Here is a 21841-nt window from a genome sequence, read left to right as displayed (position 1 = left end):
AAAGGACATCTGGAAAGGTAAGAGGGCATGTTGGAAACCCAGCCAACCAGCCTGAAGGGATTCACAAACCACCTCTTCCTCCTGATTCCTCCAGAAACCCCACTGGGAAGTGCCAACTCATGCATCCTCTTGTACTTAGTGGAGCTGCTGTGTTGGCGCTTAGTCCCAAATTCTACATGCAGAGGTTGGCCACTAAAATTAATCTGCCAGGCAGGGCGCAGTGGCTCATGCCTGTAATCCTAGCACTCTGGGAAAATTGCTTGAGCTCAGGAGTTCAAGAACAGCCTGAGCAAGAGCGAGACCCTGTCTCTACTAAAAATACAAAGAAATTAGCGGGACAACTAAAAACATATATAGAAAAATATTAGCCGAGCATGGTGGCGCATGCCTGTAGTCCCAGCTACTCGGGAGGCTGAGGCAGAAGGATTGCTTAAGCCCAGGAGTTTGAGGTTTCTATGAGCTAGACTGATGCCACGGCACTCTAGCCCGGGCAACAGAGCGAGACTCTGTCTCCAAAAGTAAATAAATAAATAAAATACAGTAATTATATTCAAAATAAGATGTGTATTATGGATGTATTTGTGAATCATACCTGTTTTGTGTGTGTCTGTGTGTGTGTGTGCATCAGGATAATTTACTGAGATATTGATCTCTGGGTTTTGTTGTTGCTGCTGGTGCTGTAGGAATAAGCGAGAGATGTCATGCCTTTCCATCCTCATATGCCTTTGTGTCTGAGTCTGAGTTCCATAACTGCAGTTGTCTCTCAGATACTTGGCAGTTCCAGACATGAGAGTGGGTGTATAGGCTCAAAGAAAGAGGCTGGCATACTGGTGGGGAGAGGACTGCTGAAATCAGCTGGATTAGAGAATTAACTATAAAGGAAAAGGCTGCTAAATGTAAACATTAAAATTAAGAGCTTCTGTTCATCAAAAGATATGCAAAGCAAGATAAGGTGGAAGATGCAATCTGCAAAAAAGCTCATATCTGAAATATTAATATACACAGAAATCCTACCATCAATAATAAAAGACAAGCAACCCAATTGAAAAATGGGCAAGAGCCTTGAACAGGCACTTCACAAAAGGGAATATATGATATCCCGAAAACATATGAAAAGGCTAAAGACCATTAGTGATCACAAAAATTCAAAGTAAAATCACAATAAGCTCCAATACATATCCACTAGAAAAGCCAAAATTAAAAGAATTAACAATATCAAATATTGGCAAAGTCATCATATGGTATGTAAATGGGCACCACAACTTTCAGAAATATTTTGGTATTGTTGTGAAATAAAATTTAAAAGCCATTGGAACCCCCCAAACACTTTAAGTTGTTAATAAAAGACCATGAGATCTATGGAGGAAAAGGGGAAATCTTTATTTTCTATAAAAAACAATCTGCAGATTGTGGAGTCCCAGCCTCCAGTGTGAACCAGAGATAATAAAGGTGAAAACTGCAGGGTGGGGGCAGAGTCAGGGAACTGAGGAGCAGGGTCTTGACTAAGGACCTTTGAGCCCCAAGTCACCAGCCTGTCTTAGTTGGCTAGTTCCGGATGGTCGGCTGGTGGTCAGCAGGGGAATTCCCAGCTACAGTCTGTCACCCCACCAGAAACAGGATCTGGTTTGGCTTGATTGTAGACAGGGAGGTCCTGTGACACTTTTACAACATCTTTCCAAGAACACAGAGTATGTGACCACTCCCTCACCCAGCCATGCTGTCTCCTTCTATGGAACTTTGAGCACTCAGTCAGCCACCGGGAGTCCATTTTGTCTGCTGGCCGGGGGTTAACTTTATTAAAGTCAATCTTGAGAGAGATGTCACTGTGATCTGAGTCACTAGCATGTTTGCAGTTCTGCTTCTTATATTATAGCTTAACTTTTTTCCTCATTGTTCTTGTTCTGTAAATGATGAGGAAAGATGAGAGACCAGGCCACCCGCTTCCAGGCACTGGCCTCTGTTATAGATTAACTGCCTCCTCTATTGTCCTGCACCTACCTCAGACCAGATGGCACCCAGAACAGGGACCTCATGGCAGGGACATCGTCAGTGTGGAATATTAAGTATACCTTTCTTGAAAGAAAAAGACCACCTAAACTAATCAGATCGTTGGTAACTATACACTAAGCCTTACCTAGAAAGCTGTTGAAATTCTGTTAACCTTCCATAAACTTTGTTTATATAAACGATCCCAAACTTTTCCACTTTCGAACACTGACTTCCATTCTTTGACATCTGTGCTCCCTGGGCGGGCCCATCCTCAACCTTTGTGCTTGAATAAACACTTTAAACTAGACCTCATCTTCTTGATTATTGTTGACATTCTCTACTAAAAATGAGGATACACATACCATACGTGTATGGTAACACAGCAACTTCACCAAATCTGCTTCCCTTTCCTCCTGGGCAGGGAGGACTAGTCTACATTTCCCAATCTCACTTGTAGTTTGCTTTGACCATATGACTATGTCGTGCCCATGGGGACACACAATGAATGACAGAAGCCATTTCTAAATCTTGCCCATTAAAAAAAAAAAACCTCCATAATTCTCCATTCTGTCTTTCACCTTTTAACAGCTGAATACTAATGCCTGAAGGAAACCAAAATATTTTGCCCTAAAATATGCTTCTTTGACATACTTTGGGATGGCTGTTTGGAGGTCCTACCAACAGAAGTAGCTCTGCAAACTGTCTGTGTAGGCGAGACTTGCCTCTGTGGAGAATCTGCATTGAGGCAGCCAGGCTTTTTCTGAGGTCCTCCCTTATCCGGACCTAGGAAAGATTAAGTGCCGGTCTGACACTTTTAAAGGTCCGTAAGAAACATTTACCATCTGTTCTCTCTGAGGGCTGCTACCTGTGAGGTTTTGTCTACATAGCAAGACCACCTTTGTCGGCCAGACCTCCTCTTCTCTCCCTCCCATAACCTGTCTTGCCACCACACCCTGATCTACCACCATAACCTGGTTTTGGCAGTGCTCTGAGCCCGCATTCCTTCTGTAACCTCAAGATGGTATATAAGCTTCTGTACCCCATTGGGGTGTTCGTGGTAATCACTCTCTAGTTCTCCCCCGTGTTTGTTAATAAATTTATATGCCATTTCTCCTGTAAATCCACCTTTTGAAAGTTGTTTTTTCAGCACACCTTCAGAAGGTGAAGCGGAAGTTTTATCTTGGCCCCTACATGCCCAAGTGACCTTAGAAATGACACTAAACAGGACAGAGTTTCTAAGAATAGAGTCATACTCCAGCCCCTCTCTCACCTCTGAGAGATTTTGCTTGGATGTAATCTCCTCCAGTAAACAACTAGTACATCCTGAGTATACACTAAATGTCCTTGTACAAGTCAGATAGTGCTCATGCTTTTACTAAGCAAGAGGAAATAGAGCAGTAATTCCAAGGGTCAACTTTGGTTTCACTTCTATCTGGGTTCTAATGGTTTGGCTTAGTCATATGGCCAAACCAAACTGCAATACCTTTGTTCTTTGTTGGCTATATGACATGAACAAGTTATTAAAACCTTAGTTAAGTTTCCTTTTCTCAACTTTAGGATGACATTACATCAAGAAACAGGAAGGCAAGTGTTTAAGGACATAGACTCTGGTAACAGACTACTTGATTATAGACTCTCAGCTCTTCCTGTTACTAACTTTGCAACTTGTTCTCACCAGTAGACAGTGTAGTGGTTAAAATCTCAGATACTAGAGTCAGACTGACTGTGTTGAAATTCTGGCTTTATACAAAGGTGTGTCCATTAAGTTAATGACATGAAGCATTGGGGCTCCTTACATACAGGTGTCTCTTCCAAGGTCCTGTATCTGTAGTTTATATTTGTAAGTCTGTATGCCATTTCTGAAAGAGGCTCTTCAATATTGTAAACCAAAACTTTCAGATTCCACAAAACCTGGATCCAAAGTGGACCCTACCAGTTACTACTCTATGACCTGGGCTAGATATTTTATCTCTTCTGTTCCTCTGTTTCCCCACTTGTAAAATGGAATAAAAATGGCATCCCACTTCATAAGGTTGTTATGAAGTTTGAGTTAATACACATAAAGTGTTTAGAACAATGTTATCCACATGGTATGTGTTCCACGTGTGTTGGCTGCTATAACTCCTTTTTTTGTTTATTCCTTATTTTCCTCTTTCATGGGCCTTGTGAAGTCTAGGGTCACCTTTCTCTTTGCAAATTTAGCCTGTGGCAAGCTTCTCCTTAATCCCCAATCCCTTCCCTTTGTGCCTTTCCAGTCTCTTCTATAAGCCTCCTAAATTGTTTACAATCTGATTTTATCAACCTCTATTTGGCTTCTTAAACCTACTAGACTTGTTCATTATTTACTGCATGAAAATTTTGGTTTGTTTTCCCCTTAATTTCTTCTTCCTCAAGGGACCTCAGAGTTTTCTCTTAAGATTTTCAACTGATTCAATGAGGCTCACCCATATTATGGAGATAATCTGCTTTACTCAGAGTTTACTGATTTAAGATGTAAATGGGACTCACATTTAAAAAAGAAAATCACAGCAACATCTAGACTATTGTTTTACAAAAATCTGGGCACCATGCCTTGCTAAGCTGACACACAAAATTCACCATTACACCAGCATAGCCTACACAGCACTTAAGATTTATTTGCCAGGTACATTGAAGGGTCCTGCTGGCTTTCAGGAAATCAGCCTCTTTACAGGTTCTCTCAACCCATTGTCATCTGCCCCTTACTGAGCATTGTCTTGCCAAGAGTGCTAAAGCTAAATCCTCAAGGGCAGGGCTGTGCCTTCCAAAGGAGCTAAATCCCAGTAAAGTGCTCTTCCTAGATTTTCCCACATGGACACTTGCTAAATTCTTTGGCCTTATGCTTTGGTCAGTCTAGCTAGTATGGCCCTCTGATGGAAATTATTCAAGTAAGTACATAAGAGAAGGACCAGTTATAAAGAAAAGTTAAATGTGGGAGAGTGCTTATGAAGGAGGATCATTATCACCTGGGCAAGATAAAGCAAAAGCATTATTCCTGAGTCCATGGGACCAAAACAGAGAAGAAAGCATGTGATCCCAACAATAGCTGAAGTTTTAAGTGAGGAATGACATGAATGATGTCCAATCCAAAGGAACAAGGAGGCAGATACAGGAGTGGAAGAAGCAGGTAGAACAATTTTGAAAGATACATCCAGAAACTAGAAGTATACACCTAGACTTTAATTCTGAATCCTGGCTATAGCAACATATGTAAGTAACTCCTAGAACTCTGATTTTCACTCTCTTGCCAAAGAGGATCTTCCTGGGCTGCAATTTGTCATGCAAAGGATAGGAACAAATTCCACAGTGTCATAAGTCATAGGTTAAGGAACAGATTTAATTTAGTAAAGAGAAACACACAAGGCCAATGTCAGCAAGAGCAAGTCTCCCATCATCCCAGAAAGAGGAATTCCAGGGCCAGGCCATCTCCTGAACACAACTGTGGTTCTGTGCTAGTGGAGGGAGTCTTTCCTCTCAAGGGTCTTCCCATGTGCCTTATGATGTAAGACAAGTGTGAGTGTAACAGAGGGAATGGCCTGAAAAAAAAAGATAAAAATATTTTCTGTCTCTTTAAAACTTCCCCTACGCTTTTTGGGAACTTTGGCCTGGCTTGCATCCCTGAGGCAGGTTGAGTCTTTTGTTACAAGAGATAACTCAGCCTTCCCAGGCCAGGGCCAGTCCCCAAGGTAGGCCCAGGTGGGGCTTTGTCCTTGGCAGAAATGAGATGAATAGAATATTTAACCACAATAGCCTAGAACTGAAGGGCACTCCTTTTAAAAGCTCTGTATTTCTGCTTCTGTTCAGGAAATTTGGATTTTGAGACAAGAAGGTCTACCATTTTTCCTCCTTTGCCAGCAAAGTAATAAACTTTTCTTTCCTTCTCCTCAAACCACTTGTTCTTGTTCTTCTGATGTGGCCTAGAGCAGAAGTGCCGAGCTTTCAGTAACATGAGAAAGTGGCCGTGTCAATAAGAAAATGAGTAGACTCTTTGGTGCCAAGAAGTCTGATTTGGGAGTGTCAGCTATTTAAAGGAATTGTCTAGAATTAAAATACTACCCTAGCCTTGGGGACTATGGGGGCCCTGGAGCCCTTGGGCATCTGTAGTATCGTACCACTACTATAGAAGGTGTCAGAAGGTGTAGTTGACGATAACAGACATCTTCACATCAACCAGTGCTTTGGCCTCACTTCCTCATCACTCAGAGCAGCCCATCTCTTCCCTAGTTCTCCCACCTCATGGCTAGTGGTGGCCGCTGGGAAGGCTTGATTGTCCTAGTGATCCAAGAAATTTTTTGAACGGCATTGCCTCTTAAACTTACTATAAGGTGATCAGGCAAATGTGCTCTAGAGCTGTGGTCTGAAATCTGCCCCCACAGTGGGGTTCTCTGCCTTCAGAGATTAGGGGAGAAGTGGCTGGAGTTAAGACTACATACAGCAGGACAGACAGGTGTATAATTAGGGAAAAGAAAACCATCTCTGTAAGCTAGGGAAGGACTGGTGTGTCTTTTGAAGTGCTGACTATTTTGAGAAACTCTGACACTAAGAAAATAAGGAAGGCCAATCTGACTCCTTTTCTAGACTCTGACATTTTAGCTGAATGTTGATTTTTTTCCCCATAGAAAAACAAACTTTGGCTCAAGAAGGAAAGATCATGAGTGGGGAGAGTGATCTACCTCATGGATTTACCTGGCAGCTCTTGCACTTCCTGGATCTGCATATAAGAAGTGTGCTGGGCACCTGGGACACCACTTCTCTGGGACACGCCACCTTCTGTTTCCTCCAGCATGTACTGTCTCCAGCTCCTGTTCAAGGCCAGCACCGGCACCCTGCTCCTGGTTCTCTGTCTGCAGCTGGGGACCAGCAAAGCTGAGGAAGACACGTGAGCAATGTCCTTCTCCTCCCCACAGAAAAGCCTTGCATGCTTCTCTCCTAATCTGCAAATCTGCCTGTCCCTCTCTAAAGATTTGTTTCAACTTCCTGGCACTCTAGCCCCAGGAACTCCCATAGACCTCCTGCCAGGTTCTACCTCTCTCCTCTCTCTAGGTTGCCTGTGGCACGGAGGCTCCCAGTGTACATATGGACTGTAATTAACAATTAGTTTTCCTCCTACACTCTGATCTGCATCCTGTTCATAACCTACACCTTTATTCAGATTTCTACTCAGTATACTTTACCCTCTCATACTTTGCCCACTAGAAAAGAAGGGTTAACAGGTCTGTGAGTTCCAACAGTATCTTTGAGCACCTGTGGCAGAATTCACTGAAAGATGAGAGACCCTGGTCACTGCCCTGTGGTATGAGGTTGAGCTAGCCTGGCAGCTTCAACATTTGTCCTATCCTGAAGCCTGACAATGAACACTAGCACCTCTTGCCCCCACCTGCCCTGGGACTTGAGAGCACAGGTTCAGGAGCCAACTTACTGAGGGTATACATTTAAAAGAAGCAGGGAAATTGCGGCAAGTAAAATAATGTTAAGGTGAAGGGAAAACTTCCCCTTTACCCTTGGAAGTTTCAGTGAAAAATCAACTCACAATAAAACAGATTAATAAGAGAAAAGCTATGCAAATTTATTTTAACATGTGTACTGGGGACCCCTCAGAAAATGAATATTCATCTCTTCTGTGAGGTACAGAGGTTTTTAAAGAATGGGGCCTTGGAAGTAGAAAAACAGTTTGGGGGAGGGAGAGAGGAAGAGGCTTGAGTAGCTTGCAAAGGTGGTTTTGTTATTTAAATGACAAACATGTAGCAGCCCTCAGAGAGAATAGACTATAAATGTTTCTTTTCAGACCTTAAAAGGTGTCAGGACTCTCAATTAATCTTTTCTGGTCCAGGGGAGGATATACTTGGCTGTATTCTGTACAGATGTAAATTTACGCCCAGGAAAGACAGCTTTGCAGTGTTACTTCTATCTGTGAGACTTCTGGTGGCCATCTTAAAATATGGCAAAGAAACATATTTGGGGATAAAATATTTCTAATTTCCTTCAGTAGAAAATGGAGCCAGGGTCTGAGGAGAAGCAGGGATACCCAAAACACCTAGGGAGTTTTCTCTACAGCAGCCGCATTTGGAGTGCGGGGTTTCTGGGATGTGACCCTGGAGGTGCTCTCTGTGGCATGGCCAGATGTCCTGTCCTGCAGGAAACCGTCCAGGGTATTGACAAGCTGGTGTCATGGAGACAAGTGTCCTGAGAAACCCTGCATGGAGACAGGTTCAGACCTGGGTGACACTCCACTTATCCCTGAGGAGAGCAAGTTGTTGAAATAAGCTGTGCTAATTAGACTGTCCAACCATCCCTGTTTGCCCAGGACTTCCCTGGTTTGAACACTGAAAGCCCCTCATTCCAGGAAATCCTTCAGTTCTATCAGCTGGTCCTAAACTCATTCACAAAGGGGAGAGATTTTGAAGACGCTTAGGTCTTCACACCCCTTTTCTGTGCACCGAGCACTAGAGTAATTGCTGAGATGTTTTGCCCTAGGAAAACGGGGCTGTGAGCATCTCGGGCTAAGAAACCACATTCCCTCTGTCCCACCCAACCCCAAAGCACTGTAGCCAGAAGTTCCTGGGAAAGAGAAAGTAACTTTCCTGGCCCTGAACCCAGCCCTCACTGAGGGAAGAGGAATATTGAACCATTTTCTCTGCCTCCATTTCCTTTTTCTATCAGACTGTGGTGTGAGGTCCAAACATACAGTGGTATCTAAAGTTCCCAAACAGGGCTGTGTGTCCAAATCCCCCACAGAGCTAAATAGACACAAATTCCTAGACCCTATCCAGGAACAAAAGGAGGAGTACCTTCAAAGATGGCCCGACAGACTCCTTTACGGCACTGAGATGTTTACTGAGTTAACGTGATTGTGTTGATAGGAAATTTTCTTCTAATGATGACTTGAGTGTCCCACTCAGTAGACAATCAGCAGAACCCACAGGGTGTTATTAGGAAATGACAGGCGGTATCGTACTTTTTTTCTTTTTTTTAAATTTGTTTTTTGTCAACGGAAGGAAAGAAAATGCTCAGTTTTCAATGAAGCGTCCTAAAACTAAATCTGTATGAGGCAACCAAACCAACCAACACACAAAACTTCCAGGGATTCTGACACTGAGCAATTGATCCGACCCCCATCGTCCCCTTCCCTCGCATGATCCCCGAGCACCCTGCCCTGCTCTTGGCAGCCCCTCTCTCATGCATTTGTCTCTGATCTCTGATGTCTGCATTTCTCTCTTCCCAGATCCAGGAGGGCAATAATAATGAATGTACAAGTGCCCCAGAAAGCACGAGCAAATGACGAGGTCACCTTGCGTCTTAACCTTCGAACAGAATTGCATGAATGTTTGGTGGTAAGTAGAGGCTTGGGGGCATGACTTCAAAAAAAATCCAGCTCCTTGATTACGAATACAGTTTAATTAATCTCTCTCTTTAATATTGTACATTATACTTAAAATATTCTTCTATATGTCATGCTACTTGTGCCGCAGAAAAACTGTAGGAGTGAGGCAGATGACTTCTCATTTTACAGATTAAGAAATCCTGATCCAGAGAGGTCTAGGAAGGAAGAGAAAGAGAGAATGAAGAGATGAGAAATGAGAAGGATGGAGAATAGAAAAAGTTCCTCCAAGGTCTTGAGCATGATGGGTTTGGGATGGAAGTGGAAGGGAGGTTCTCAGAAGAAAAAAAAAATGCAGCCCCATTCAGTAGGTTGAGGCAGGTGAGAAGAAGAGGATGGGCAGAATATATGATTCTTCCTCTCCAATAAGCCCTGAGGGATTGTGCTTTCTGCCCTTGTTCTGCTCTTTTGCTCTGGGCCACCAGCAGTTGACTTTTATTACAGCCTCCTCTCCCTGACAAGGAGCTCACACACATCTCTCCTTTTCCCTTGGTTCAGCTCAGTCCTAGAGGGAACTCCAATCTCTGAACTAGACAGAGATTTTCAAACGATATACATAAAATTTCCCTGGGGATCTTGTTAAAATGCAGAGTCTGATTCAGCAGGTCTGGCGAGAGGCCACAGCTTCTAGATTTCTAACAAACTCCCAGGGAACACTGAAGCTGTGCCCAAAGGACCATACTTTGAGCAGCTTGGCATTAGAACATTATTCCCCTTGTCTAGCTGCCGGGGGCCACAAAGAAAAGACACCTATGCAGGTATTAACCCACAGAGACTCTTGCCTGTCCAATGTGTCTCCTCCTGGCCAGTGGTCTTCTCAGGCATCACAGACATGCAACCTGCCCCTGCCCCTTGTTAACTATGTTTGTTCTAGGGCCACAACCTATGTGTCCCCTGTTCTCCCTGCCTCCTGCCCCAGACCCTTCTTGAAGGACACCCTCTGTTGAGTATCTTCTCCCCACAGCATGAGTTTCTTAATTCAAATGAGATTTCGGGACAATGATTAAAAAGGAAACATATTTGGGAGCATAAAGATTGCAATTCATTAAAATACATTCTAGAAATATCCCATATCTGGAAGAGAAAGATTCCTTACCACAGCTGCCTTGTCAAATGTTTCTGTTTGCAGTTCAAGAATCTGAGCCATGTGTACTAATTTGGGGTGGAAGGGAGGCTGGATCATAATTTTTCAGTTTTGTTTATCATCACTACAGTTGAGAATGAGAATGTATAAATAATGTGTATATAAAATTTTGAGAATAGTGGTAGTTTCTGGTGGTGATAGGTAATGAAAGTACATTTTCACTCCTGAAAATGTGATAGGTATAATAAAATGAGTTTGAATCTATAGAATGACATGTGATATAATTTTGTGCTATTGTGATTAATAAAAGTATGCTTTTAAGAATCATGCTAGTACAATAAAATAAGTGATCTTCTCAAAACCTACCCAAGTACAAGCAGGTCTACTACCCAAGTACAAGTCTAAAGAACTCTTTAGACTAAGTAACTTTACAAACTAGAAAGAATTTATAGGAAAGGAAAATTTGTTAGTTCTAGTCAGTCAATTTTTATTTATAGTTATCAATTATAAAATATAGTTATAAAAATATCTTTTATATATTTAAAATTTTAGTAAAATATAATTTGTTTATTTATATAAGTGTAAAATTTCTACCACCTATCCTCATTGTCTATTAGTAATGCTTTTGTGACTGAAGTTTTGAACAAAGGAAGTCTTAGTCTCACATTTATTTATTTTACAATTAGAATAGATTATATCTACCATCATGTATTTGAATGTAAAGATTATACAGCCCTTTAAGGCTGAAGAAAACTTGTGGTAAAACCACAATGCTTAGCATTTGAGTACTATGGGCAATTTTGCTGGTTTCAGGAAGTCTACGGCATGCTTATCAGAAAATTGCTTCTGAATGCATAAAGTGCATTGGATTACATAGGAAAAATACCACATTGAATAATAATGATACAATTATTAAAAACAAACATGTGATACAGCAATATATGTGTTTCTTTATCAACGCATTAGCTGGAAAGGCAATACGTTGATAATGCAGACAAGTTAAGTTTTATTTTATGAAGGCATCATTGATCTGTTTGATGGCCTTTGTTCCTTAGCTTGAAGAAGTACATTAAACTGTGTGCTGGTCTCTGATTTTTTGTTTTGATTATACAAGTGGTGAAAATTGTGATTCATGAAGATATATTGTGAATGTAATAAAAAGCTAAACAAAGCAAGGGTAGGCTTCTCTAAAGAAATACCAGAATTTTCCAAGGCATTCTGAGTAAAACTCCAATGGTGAAAATGCTTGAATTTACTGTTTGGGGCCAAAGGGCTATTCCGTGCAGAGTTGCCAGGTATCCGAGCTAGCTGCAGGAGACGGGCAGGTGGCCAGGCAGCCAGATGGCCTCAGCCATGAACACGTAGCCTCTCTGATAACTGCCATATGTTCCAGGTAGTGACGAGTGCAGGTAGTATGTCAAGAATCTAAACCTGTAAAGTGGTAGGAACATATCTATGTTTCTCCTTGTGATAAAATCACATATACTGCTAATGCTACTGTGGCTCCTTGATGACATTCGTAACTGAAAGAATGCTAAATTTCAATTAGAGGTTGCATAAAATAAAGATGCATTTTTTTTTTCCCACCTGAGTTCACAGACTCACTGAATTCTATCCACAGATACCTCTGGGTCCATGGACCCCAGGATAAAACCCCCGGTGTTAACATTAACTAGACAAAATCTTCCTGACTCCACTGAAATTTATATATACAATAATCTGGGGTCTTCAATTGCAAAGCTCTCTCAAGATAAAAAAAAAAAAAAAAAAAGAAAGAAATTTACATTCAAGATTCTGTGTGCTTACCTAACAGCCAGGCTTTGTAGCTCATTGTTTCCACCTCACAATTGAGGAAAATGGCAGTGAGAGGTGTAACTTTAATCACAAAAGGTCACAAAGTACTGAGGAGCATGGCTGGGGCTTGGTCACAGTTCTTACAAGGCCTGGCCTTTGCTCCTACCCTCAAGTGGCCAAGCTGCCATCTCACTAGCTCACAGAGTAAAAGTTAATGCAGGTCAATGCCTAAAGCTCTGGCTGGTGACTAAGGCCAGCCTGCTTCCCAGATGGACAGCCACCACGGGACAAGCCCTCTTGCCCTGTGGATTCCCTTGCATCTTCCTTTCCTCTCCTGGGCCTTACGCCCACACTGCTAAGGCAGGAGCTTGACAGTGTGACCCAGACTTAGCTGCTGAAACGGTACTACAGAAACAGACACCTCCAGGCCTCCAACCCACCTCCGTCCCAGCTCTGTGCCCTCCAGCTTCTTCCTCTCCTCTCTCCCTTCCCTTCGCATTTCCCAGACTGACACCTGTCCTTGCTCTTCTCCCACCTTTTCCTCATCAGTGTAAAAGTTATCTCAGAAGCAACGTCACCATAGATGGTTCATTTAACTATGCATACACTTCCTGCCTCTGTGAAGATAATGAGAAAAACCATTACTGGGACTTTCGGCCTAACAGTAAGTGCAAGAGTTAGTTGTCTTAGGGAAGCACTGTCAAGGAGGAAAAGCTACAAACAGAAATGTGGCTCTGGAACCAGAACCAGAGCAGAACCCCGGTGGGGGAAGGGTGGCCAGAAGGGGAGGGAAGGAGAGTGGGAGGGAAGATGCGACTGTACCCAGGTTCCAAGAGGGAGGCACTGTATGCGAAAAGCTAATATGGGAGACAGATTTGCAAAGGAATTGGGGAAACCAAACCCCTGTGGGCAGGTTCCTGATACTAGTCGAGAAGACAGGACACGGCTGGAGTGTCTGAGAAATGATCTTTGTCCGCATCTTTTTCAGGAAGTATGGCAATTGTAGCAGTGGTTGACGTCATTCGGGAACTAAATATCTGCCCTGGTGATGCAGCGGTGATCCCCATCAGAGCAAACCGGTATTTTTACTCTACTAATCTAGCTGTACAATAATGGAAGTCCTTGTCTGTTCACCACACCCAGGTGGTTTCCTCTAAGGAGACTTGGCTGGAATATCTTTTGTGGTCTGTAAAATAAACTTCTTGCAAGCTTTCTCCGTGTTCCGTCATGTCTTCTCTACAAAATCTACTCCTGAACAGCCCCAGAGTGCCCCAAATTTCTAGAATATGTGGCCTTACTAAGGAGATTCTACGGGTTCTCACTGCCCACAGGTATGAGAATAAGCAGAAATAGGGAAGAAAGGAGCTGTTCTCTCAGAGAGGAAAAGCAGTGGCCCTAAAATTCATGGCAAAGGGATGGCAGAGCCAGCACAGGCACCCACACCTCCCTGCCACTTGGCTCTTCTGCACCCCACTGCCCTCCAGGAGCTGCTCAGGTCCCAGGGGATGGGAGTCACCCTGCAAGCAGCAGAATCAGGGACTAACTAGCCTCATTTCCAGAACTCAATGGCTACATGTGCCCAGGGGCTGCCATATTAGATGGTGCAGATATTAAACATTCCCACTATCTCAGAAAAATGCTATTGGACAGAGCAGGCCTAGAGCCTTAGCAGAGAAGGCTTGCTGCCAACCCTCATCATAAAGGAGCTCACAAACTCTACAACCACAATTACCACTGCTATCCTAATACTATGGAAAAATTGATAGATATCTCTCTCTCTCTCTCTCTCTGAGAACAGCTTTTCTGCTTAAGTTTGCTACTAACTGCCTCATTCCTTTCCATTCCTTCAGCAAACTGGCTCTTGATTTGATTAGCTCTATCTTCTGTGGATAGATATTTCTTAATATTTAGCTGAAACATCATTTTACCCCAGAAAAGTAATTTACAACCTGCTGAGTACTTGTGGAAGTCTCTCAGAGGAAGTAACCAGAATTGTAAAAGTAGACAGACTGTCTGGGAAGAGCAGTTTGGTTGACAGCAAATGCCCAGCAGACATGAATATAAATCCAGAAACCTTCTGTAAAATCAAGCAAGCACATCTAGGCACTTTATTTGTGGTCCTCGGTATGTGTTCAGTACCTGAGAATCTCCTCATTTAGCCCTAGCTCTAAAGAATGCCAGCCCTTAGGGCCAGTCCTTGAACCCCAGAGAAAGAAGCATAGCATTTTGCCTTGAAACCATGATATCTAGGGTTTCCATGAACTACTTATTGAAACAAGAGAATTAAATGCTAAAGGAATAAAAGTGGAGTTATAGCGAAAGGCAGCCACATCAGGTTCCACCAGGCAGAAGGAAGGACAGAATGAGGCAGCAGCCAAGTCTCATCCTAACCCCTTCTCCAGGAGTCAGAAGTCAGGAAAGAACCTAGAATATTTCCAGACTTTCTCGTACAATTGCAGATGTATGTGCATACGTATCAAAACAAATGTTGGGGAGGAGTCAGAACAGGCAGATTTTCTCCTCTTAAGAGAAGTGGACATTATGTCCATCAAAATATCACAAATATGTAAGTCCATTTTTCCCTTTCTGCACAAATATGGGAATGAAGCAATTGACTGTGCTGTACCTAGTTCAAGTTAAGCCTCGAGGTGCTCACTCATGATGAATTAGATCAAGTTACCACATATTTCTCACTCTCCAAATGGAATAATTTAAGCATGAAATGTCTCATAAAAGAAAAACAAACAAAACCAAGGCAAAAACAAAAAGGTACAGGACCAGCCAAGCTTTCTGACCCCTATATCTCTTCCTCTAGCAAACATGGCCTTTCCTTTGTTAGCTGGATTTTGTAGAAGTCCAAGAAGCAGCAAAATTTGACATGCAAAAAACTCAACTCATCATTTCATTCTCCCTCAACCAAATCTTCTCACCATTTTATTTTGCTGTGAAAGGCATGGAACCCCATACTATTCTTTTTGTTATAGCTCTTTGTTCCCTTTCTAATCAATTCCATTGGGCTATACACTCTTTGTTGATGGTCCTAGTGACATTTTGAAATATAAACACACTTTTAATTCTTAGTAATTACTTTTTTAACCTGAAGCCTTTTCACTATTAACACTGGATGATGAAGTTGAAGCTGATAGCTTCACAAGAAAGTCAAATACAGAAAACATAAAAAGATGAATACTTGGCATATGACTTCCAAAATACATTCCTGAATTCCATAACAAAGAAAATGTCTCAAAAAGCCAACAAGAGTGAAGCCTTTTTTAGAAAATAGAAAATGTTTTTTGTTTCAAAAGACTGAGCCCAAAGAACTCATAGCATAAAGTTAATACTATAAACATTAGAACCCAAGAAAAACACCTGATAATGTAAGAACCAATTGGCCCATATGAGAAAATAAACTCTACTGACTACTGGAGGAGGAAGAACGAGAAGAGGAGAAAATTAGAAATAAGTAGTAAAACAATAGAGTTGGGATTATTGATATGGATTTCTAGGAAAGGACTTGTTTTTTCCTCCCTCATAATAGAGGGGACCTGTGTACCCTTTATCAGGGCTCAGTTCTGGGCAGAAAACTTGCAGAAAAACTTACTTGTGGCCAGAGTACTAATGGCTGAGGGGGCATCTAGATGGATGAAAGGAATGAGTCCGTACATCCCAGTATAGTGTGCCAAGGCCAGCCAAGGATCCCCATGCTCCTCCAAGAGCTCTGTAGAAAAACTGAAGAATCCAGCACAGAAAAACCTGTATCTCAATTGGGATCAGAAGACAAACTTTGAGTCTTTCACACTTTCAAGAAAAGGTAGGACTATGTCACCTAAATAGATGCCATGAGGGTAGAAACCAACACAGAACGGGTTCCATAAAAGCGGGACCTAAGACAAAGGCAGGACCGTAGGAAGCTTATTTGACAACGTGATGCCAGGGAGTAGGAATGAGAAGCTGAGAAAGTAGAAAGGGGAAGGAGGAAATTCATAAGTCAGCTTCACCAAATTGGCTACTACTCCAGAAGACTGGTAGCTCAATTAGGAAGCAATGGTTGAGATGCCTTATGAAATATGTATCAAAAGTGTTTGCCCAAAGGATGAAAGAGGAAGACATTCATTCACTTGCTCTTATTGCCCAAGGAATGGTCAAGAGTAGCCCTACAAGCACTAACTCCCATGCTCTTCCGAATTACACATGTGAATCTGAGTGCATTCCCATAGACAACCACGCCTCAACAGCACAGAGGCTCCAGGACAGGAAGTGAGTGACCCCTAGTGTAGTCCCGAGTCACAGCAACTGACGCCATTCTGAGCTCTTGAGTCTGGAGCACCCAGTCTACGCAGGGATTGGCTTCATTGCAACTGCCTCCACACTGGCACTGTCAGGCTAGGGAGGGAACAGGGAGAGTAGATGCTCTCACAGACCTCATGACTGGGAGCCAAGCACCTACCCTAGGGAATTCAAATGGAGTGAGCACTGATACCACTCAGGAGCTCCCATGGTAACAGCCTCTGTGGGACCTCTGTGGAGAAAGAACCCTAGCCATCCAGCAGCCCAGTACCTGCAGCCCCATATGTCACCTGCTGAAACATGCCCCCATGGCCCTGTGTGCTACCCAGTAAGCCGCACCCCTGTGCCATCATATGATGCCATGCCTGGAGTCCAGCACTCTGCTATAGACCCATTAGGCACAAACCACTCCCCACTGCATGCCACCATTACACCAGGACCTGGGTGGAGCAAACACTCACAACCTTGATACCCACAGCCACTGCCTAAATAGCCTCACCCAGCAGCCACTGCCACTGCTGTGAGAAGACCCAGGCAGAGCAATATCCCAAGACACCTGCCTCCATGGAGAGAAACTCACCCAACTCCCCACCCAAGTTTCCAATAGTGGCCTGGGACCAATCTACCACTCCACACAAAGATCCCTCAGCACCAGCTTCAACTGTGACAACCACAGGAGAACAGGACAATGCAGAACAGCTACATTACAGAATCTCAGTGCATCCACCCCTTTCCTGCCAGATCAATCTTCCAGAATAGGACACAAAATCACCATCTAGGGCCCACTCCTTCTTCTCACTAATTAGGAGAATTCCCAACAGAGAACAGGTACGTTACAAACCTATCCACCCTGAGCTGAGAGAAGAGGTTTCAGGTAAGAAACCAGCAAAAGCACTCTGGTAACATCAAAAAAAAAAAAGAGAGAGAAAGTTTGACACCCCAAAAGGATCACAATAGATCTACAGCAACTGACCCCAGCCACAGGGAAATTGTCTAAATGTCAGAAATGGAATTCAGAATATGGATGGCAAATAAGATGAATGGGCTTGAAGAGAAAGTTGAAAAGCAACACAAAGAAGCCAAAAACATCTCAAGCTTCTTCACAGCAAAGGAAATAATTAACAGAGTATACAGGCAACTTACAGAATAGTAAAAAATATTCACAAACTATATATCCAAAAAAGGACTAATATCCAGAATCTACAAAGAACTCAACAAAACAGCAAGAAAAAAAACCATCAAAAAGTGTGCAAAAGACATGAATAGAATTTTTGCAAAATAAGATAGACAAATGGCCAGCAAAAATACAAAAAAATTGTTCATTATCACTAATCATCAGGGAAATGCAAATTAAAACCACAATGAGATACTATCTTACCCCTGTCAAAATGGTCATTATTAAAAAGCAAAAAAACAAGAGATGCTGGTGTCTATGCATGGAAAAAGGAAAGCTTACACACTGTTGGTGGGACTGCAAACTAATACAACCTCTATGAAAAACAGCATGGAGATTTCTCAAAGAGCTAAAAGTAGACCTACCATTCAATCCAGCAATCTACCCAAAGGAATAGAAATCATTTTATCAAAAAGTCACTTGCTCTTGAAGGTTTAACACAACACAATTCACAATTGCAAAGATATGGAATCAACCTAAGTGCCCATCAATTGACGAGTGGATAAAGAAAATGTGGTATATATATATGCTTTGGAGTACTACGCAGCCATAAAAACAAATGAAATAATGTCAGTTACAACAACTCAAATGGAACTGGAGTTCCATTATCCTAAGTGAAGTATCTCAGGAATAAAAAAACAAATACCACATGTTCTCACTAATATTAATAAGTGGGAGCTAAATGGCGGGTGCATCCAGGCACAAAAAGATGTAAAGGACATTGGAAACTAAGAAGAGTGGAGGGAGGGAGGGAGGGAGGGGATAAAAACTTACCTATCGGGTACAGTGAACACTGTCCTGGTTGCAGGCACACTGAAAGCCCTGACTTCAGCATTATATAGTCTATCCATGTAGCAAAAACATTGGCCTGGTGTGGTAGCTCACACCTGTAATCCTAGCACTCTGGGAGGCCGAAGTGGGAGGATCACTCGAGGTCAGGAGTTTGAGACCAGCCTGATCAAGAGCGATACCCCATCTCTACTAAAAATAGAAAGAAATTATCTGGACAACTAAAAATATATAGAGAAAAAATTAGCCGGGAATGGTGGTGTATACCTGTAGTCCCAGCTACTCAGGAGGCTGAGGCAGAAGGATTGCTTGAGCCCAGGAGTCTGAGGTTGCTGTGAGGTAGGCTGATGCCACGGCACTCTACTCAGGGCAACAGAGTGAGACTCTGTCTCAAAAAAAAAAAATTGTACTCCCTTCATATATTGCCATAAAAAATAAATTAAAATTAAAAAATAAAAAGCCACTCCTGTGATAAAATGTTTACATTTGCTGTGGGCAACATGAACTAGCATTTGGATGTTGAGAGGCCTGGAAAGAAGTCAACTGAGGGTTTGAAGATCAACAAAGACCAATGTAAGAATATAGGGGAAAATAAGAACAAATAAAAACTGAAATATGAAGTTTATTAGGAGAGGGAAAACTTTAATTTTTATTCATCCAAGATATAAAAATGATAGGGATGAAGCAAGGAATAGTGAATATATCTATGATTACTGATAGTATAAAAATAGATTCATAAAAAGAGGTAGTTATTGATTACCTTCATTCCAAAGTCAATGGCCAAGAACCAGAAAAAAGATACATGGGAAATTCTGGAAGGACTTGTGAGGAATTAATTACTGTGACCATCTGTTTGTTGTGAGATGAAGGAATGAAGACATGGATGACTTCTACTTTTTCAAGTTATATTCTTCTATATAAAAGCTTTAGCCAATAAATTTGTATTTCAAATGATTACATAATTTTAATCATTATAGCACATTTTTCACTTTCAAAAGCATCTCATTTGCATGATAAATTACATGGTTACCTTTGCAATATGGAATAAGGAGACAAAAATATTAAAAGTTAAGAGAAACTGAGTCTAATGGTAATTCCAGGTGAAGAGAATGGAGGAAAAGTCTGAGAAGCCATCACTAAAGATATAACTGATGAAAGTTTCCCAGTTTTAAAAAATATATAAGATATCATATCTAGAGTCCCTTCTGAATGCCAAGCAAGACAGATTAAAAATAACAATAATAAAAGTTCAAACTAGACACATGGTAGAAAAACTGCAGAAAATTAAAGAAAAATAGACAATGTTAAAATTAACCAAAGTTACTACTGAAAAGAATCTTTTCAACCCTTTTTACAGAGCCTCCACTCACATCAAAACAACTTTGAAAAACAGGAACAAAGTTGTAAGATGCACACTATCTGACTTTAAGATTTATTATAAAGTTACAGTTGTTAAACAGTGTGTTATTCTCAAAAGGATAGACACATAGATAGATGGAAGAGAAGAGACAGTTAAGAAATAGACCCACAAGATAGTCAACTGATTTTGACAAGTGTACTAAGGCAATTCAATGGAGGAAGAATACTTTTGACAACAAATGATTCTAGAACAATTAAATATCCATATACCAAAACAAACAAACAAACAAAAAAACCCCTCAGCATATTTCTCATACCTTATACAAAAATTAACTCTAAATAGATCATCAACCTAAATATAAAAGCTAAACAATTTTTTGATCTCACACAAAAAGCACAATCCATAAAGGAAAAGTTGATAAATTGAACTTAACTAAACTTTAAAATTTTATTCTGTCAAAAACAGTAGAACTACTCTAGAAAATAGTTTGGCAGTTTCTTCTAAAGTTAAATACTTAAATCTTGGTGTCTGAATACCATCCTCCAATAAAAGAATCAAGACTCCTTGGATAAGAAGTTAATTCTAGGGTTGGGGTAGGAAAAATATATCATTACCTTACAAACATCCTATAATGCCCAAGAGTAAACAAGTACTTAAGAAAAAATTATTGGAATGTGACCAAAAAAATAACATATAAAACAAAAATCTGAGAGTGCATACTAACAGAAATAAATGTTTGATTAAATAAGTAAATGGTAGAGAAGAAACAATTATTTTTAAAGAGTAATTCTAATTAATAAAGGTAAAACGAATGAGAGAAATAAAACATTAGAACACCAGAGTAATGTAATCCTTGCTGCAGGTACCATCCACTGATGAATACTCAAATTAGTGGATAAGAGTTTTAGGAAAAACAAGGTATTTGCATAGTTTCAAAGCATCTCCTCTAGAATATTACTAGGTTTTTTTTTTATTTCAGAATATTACGGCAGTACAAACACTTTGGTTACATATATTGCCTTTGCACCACCCAAGTCAGAAATATGTCTGCAAATTCTTTGAGAGTTCTGCCACTAGGAGGTGAAGTTTAATTCGTTTCCCCTTGAGTGTGAGCTTAGTGACTCACTTCCAATGGATAAAGTATAAAAGGAAAAAAAGAGTAACTTTATGGTGAAGAAAACTGGTAGATACCATCTGAAATAAGTGATCAAATTACCGTCACCAGCAGTAAGACACTGATACCTAGAGCCCCTGCAATGAGAAGGGCACATCCCTTCTGTGGCATTCTTTCCCCAAATCCATAACCTTAGTCTAATCACAAGAAAATATAAGACAAACCCAAACCTAGGAATAGCCTACAAAATATTCTGACCAGAACTCTTCAAAACTGTCAAGGTCACCCTATCTCTACAAAAAATAAAAATAAGTAAAATTTTTTTAAAAATTAGCCAGGCATGCTGGTGAGCACCTGTGGTCTTAGCTACTGGGGAGGCTGAGGTGAGAGGATCTCTTGAGCCCAGCCTGGGCAACAGAGTGAGACCCTGACTCTAAAAATCAAACAAACAAAACAGTCAAGGTCATGAAAGAAAAGACCAAGAATCTGTTACAGTTTGTAGGACAAACAGAATGATTAAATGTAATGCAGTATCCTGGATTGGATCTTAGAATAGAAAAAGGACATTAGTGGAAAAACTGGAAAAATCCAAATGAAACCAAAAGTTTAGCTAATAGTATTGTAACAATACTAATTTCGTAGGTTTGATCATTGTACCATGGTTATATGTTAAGCATTAAAGGAAGCTGGGTGAAGAGTACATGGGAATTTTTTGTACTATCTTTACAACTCATCTCTATGTCACAATAATAAGTTAAAAATATAACCAAATAAATTGGACATTTGAAAGCCATTCCCTATATCCTCTATGGGTCAGTGTCTTCTTCATGAGCTTTCGTTGGTTGGAAATACAC

At 41.2% G+C, this 21841-nt stretch overlaps 1 protein-coding gene across 1 annotated transcript; it reads left to right on the top strand.

Annotated features, from left to right (window-relative positions):
* The first annotated feature begins 6781 nt into the window (after positions 1–6781).
* LOC123647418 (prolactin induced protein) lies at positions 6782–13376 on the top strand. The gene is made up of 4 exons (XM_045564848.1): positions 6782–6886; positions 9230–9338; positions 12813–12927; positions 13252–13376. Exons 1-4 carry the CDS (start codon positions 6792–6794, stop codon positions 13374–13376), a joined length of 444 nt encoding a protein of 147 aa, XP_045420804.1. The 5' UTR covers positions 6782–6791.
* Positions 13377–21841: the final 8465 nt, after the last annotated feature.

The sequence above is a fragment of the Lemur catta genome, chromosome 11 (genome assembly GCF_020740605.2).
Source record: "Lemur catta isolate mLemCat1 chromosome 11, mLemCat1.pri, whole genome shotgun sequence".
Taxonomy (NCBI): Eukaryota; Metazoa; Chordata; class Mammalia; order Primates; family Lemuridae; genus Lemur; species Lemur catta.
This window is presented reverse-complemented; position numbering and strand designations above follow the sequence as displayed.

What these genes read in the sequence shown, in the direction of transcription:
- LOC123647418 (XM_045564848.1), top strand. Translation starts at nt 6,792, where the DNA reads ATGTACTGTCTCCAGCTCCTGTTCAAGGCCAGCACCGGCACCCTGCTC. An exon ending in AATTGCATGAATGTTTGGTG is followed by an intron (nt 9,339 to 12,812) that starts GTAAGTAGAGGC and finishes TTTCCTCATCAG; the next exon opens with TGTAAAAGTTATCTCAGAAG. An exon ending in CTGGGACTTTCGGCCTAACA is followed by an intron (nt 12,928 to 13,251) that starts GTAAGTGCAAGA and finishes CATCTTTTTCAG; the next exon opens with GAAGTATGGCAATTGTAGCA.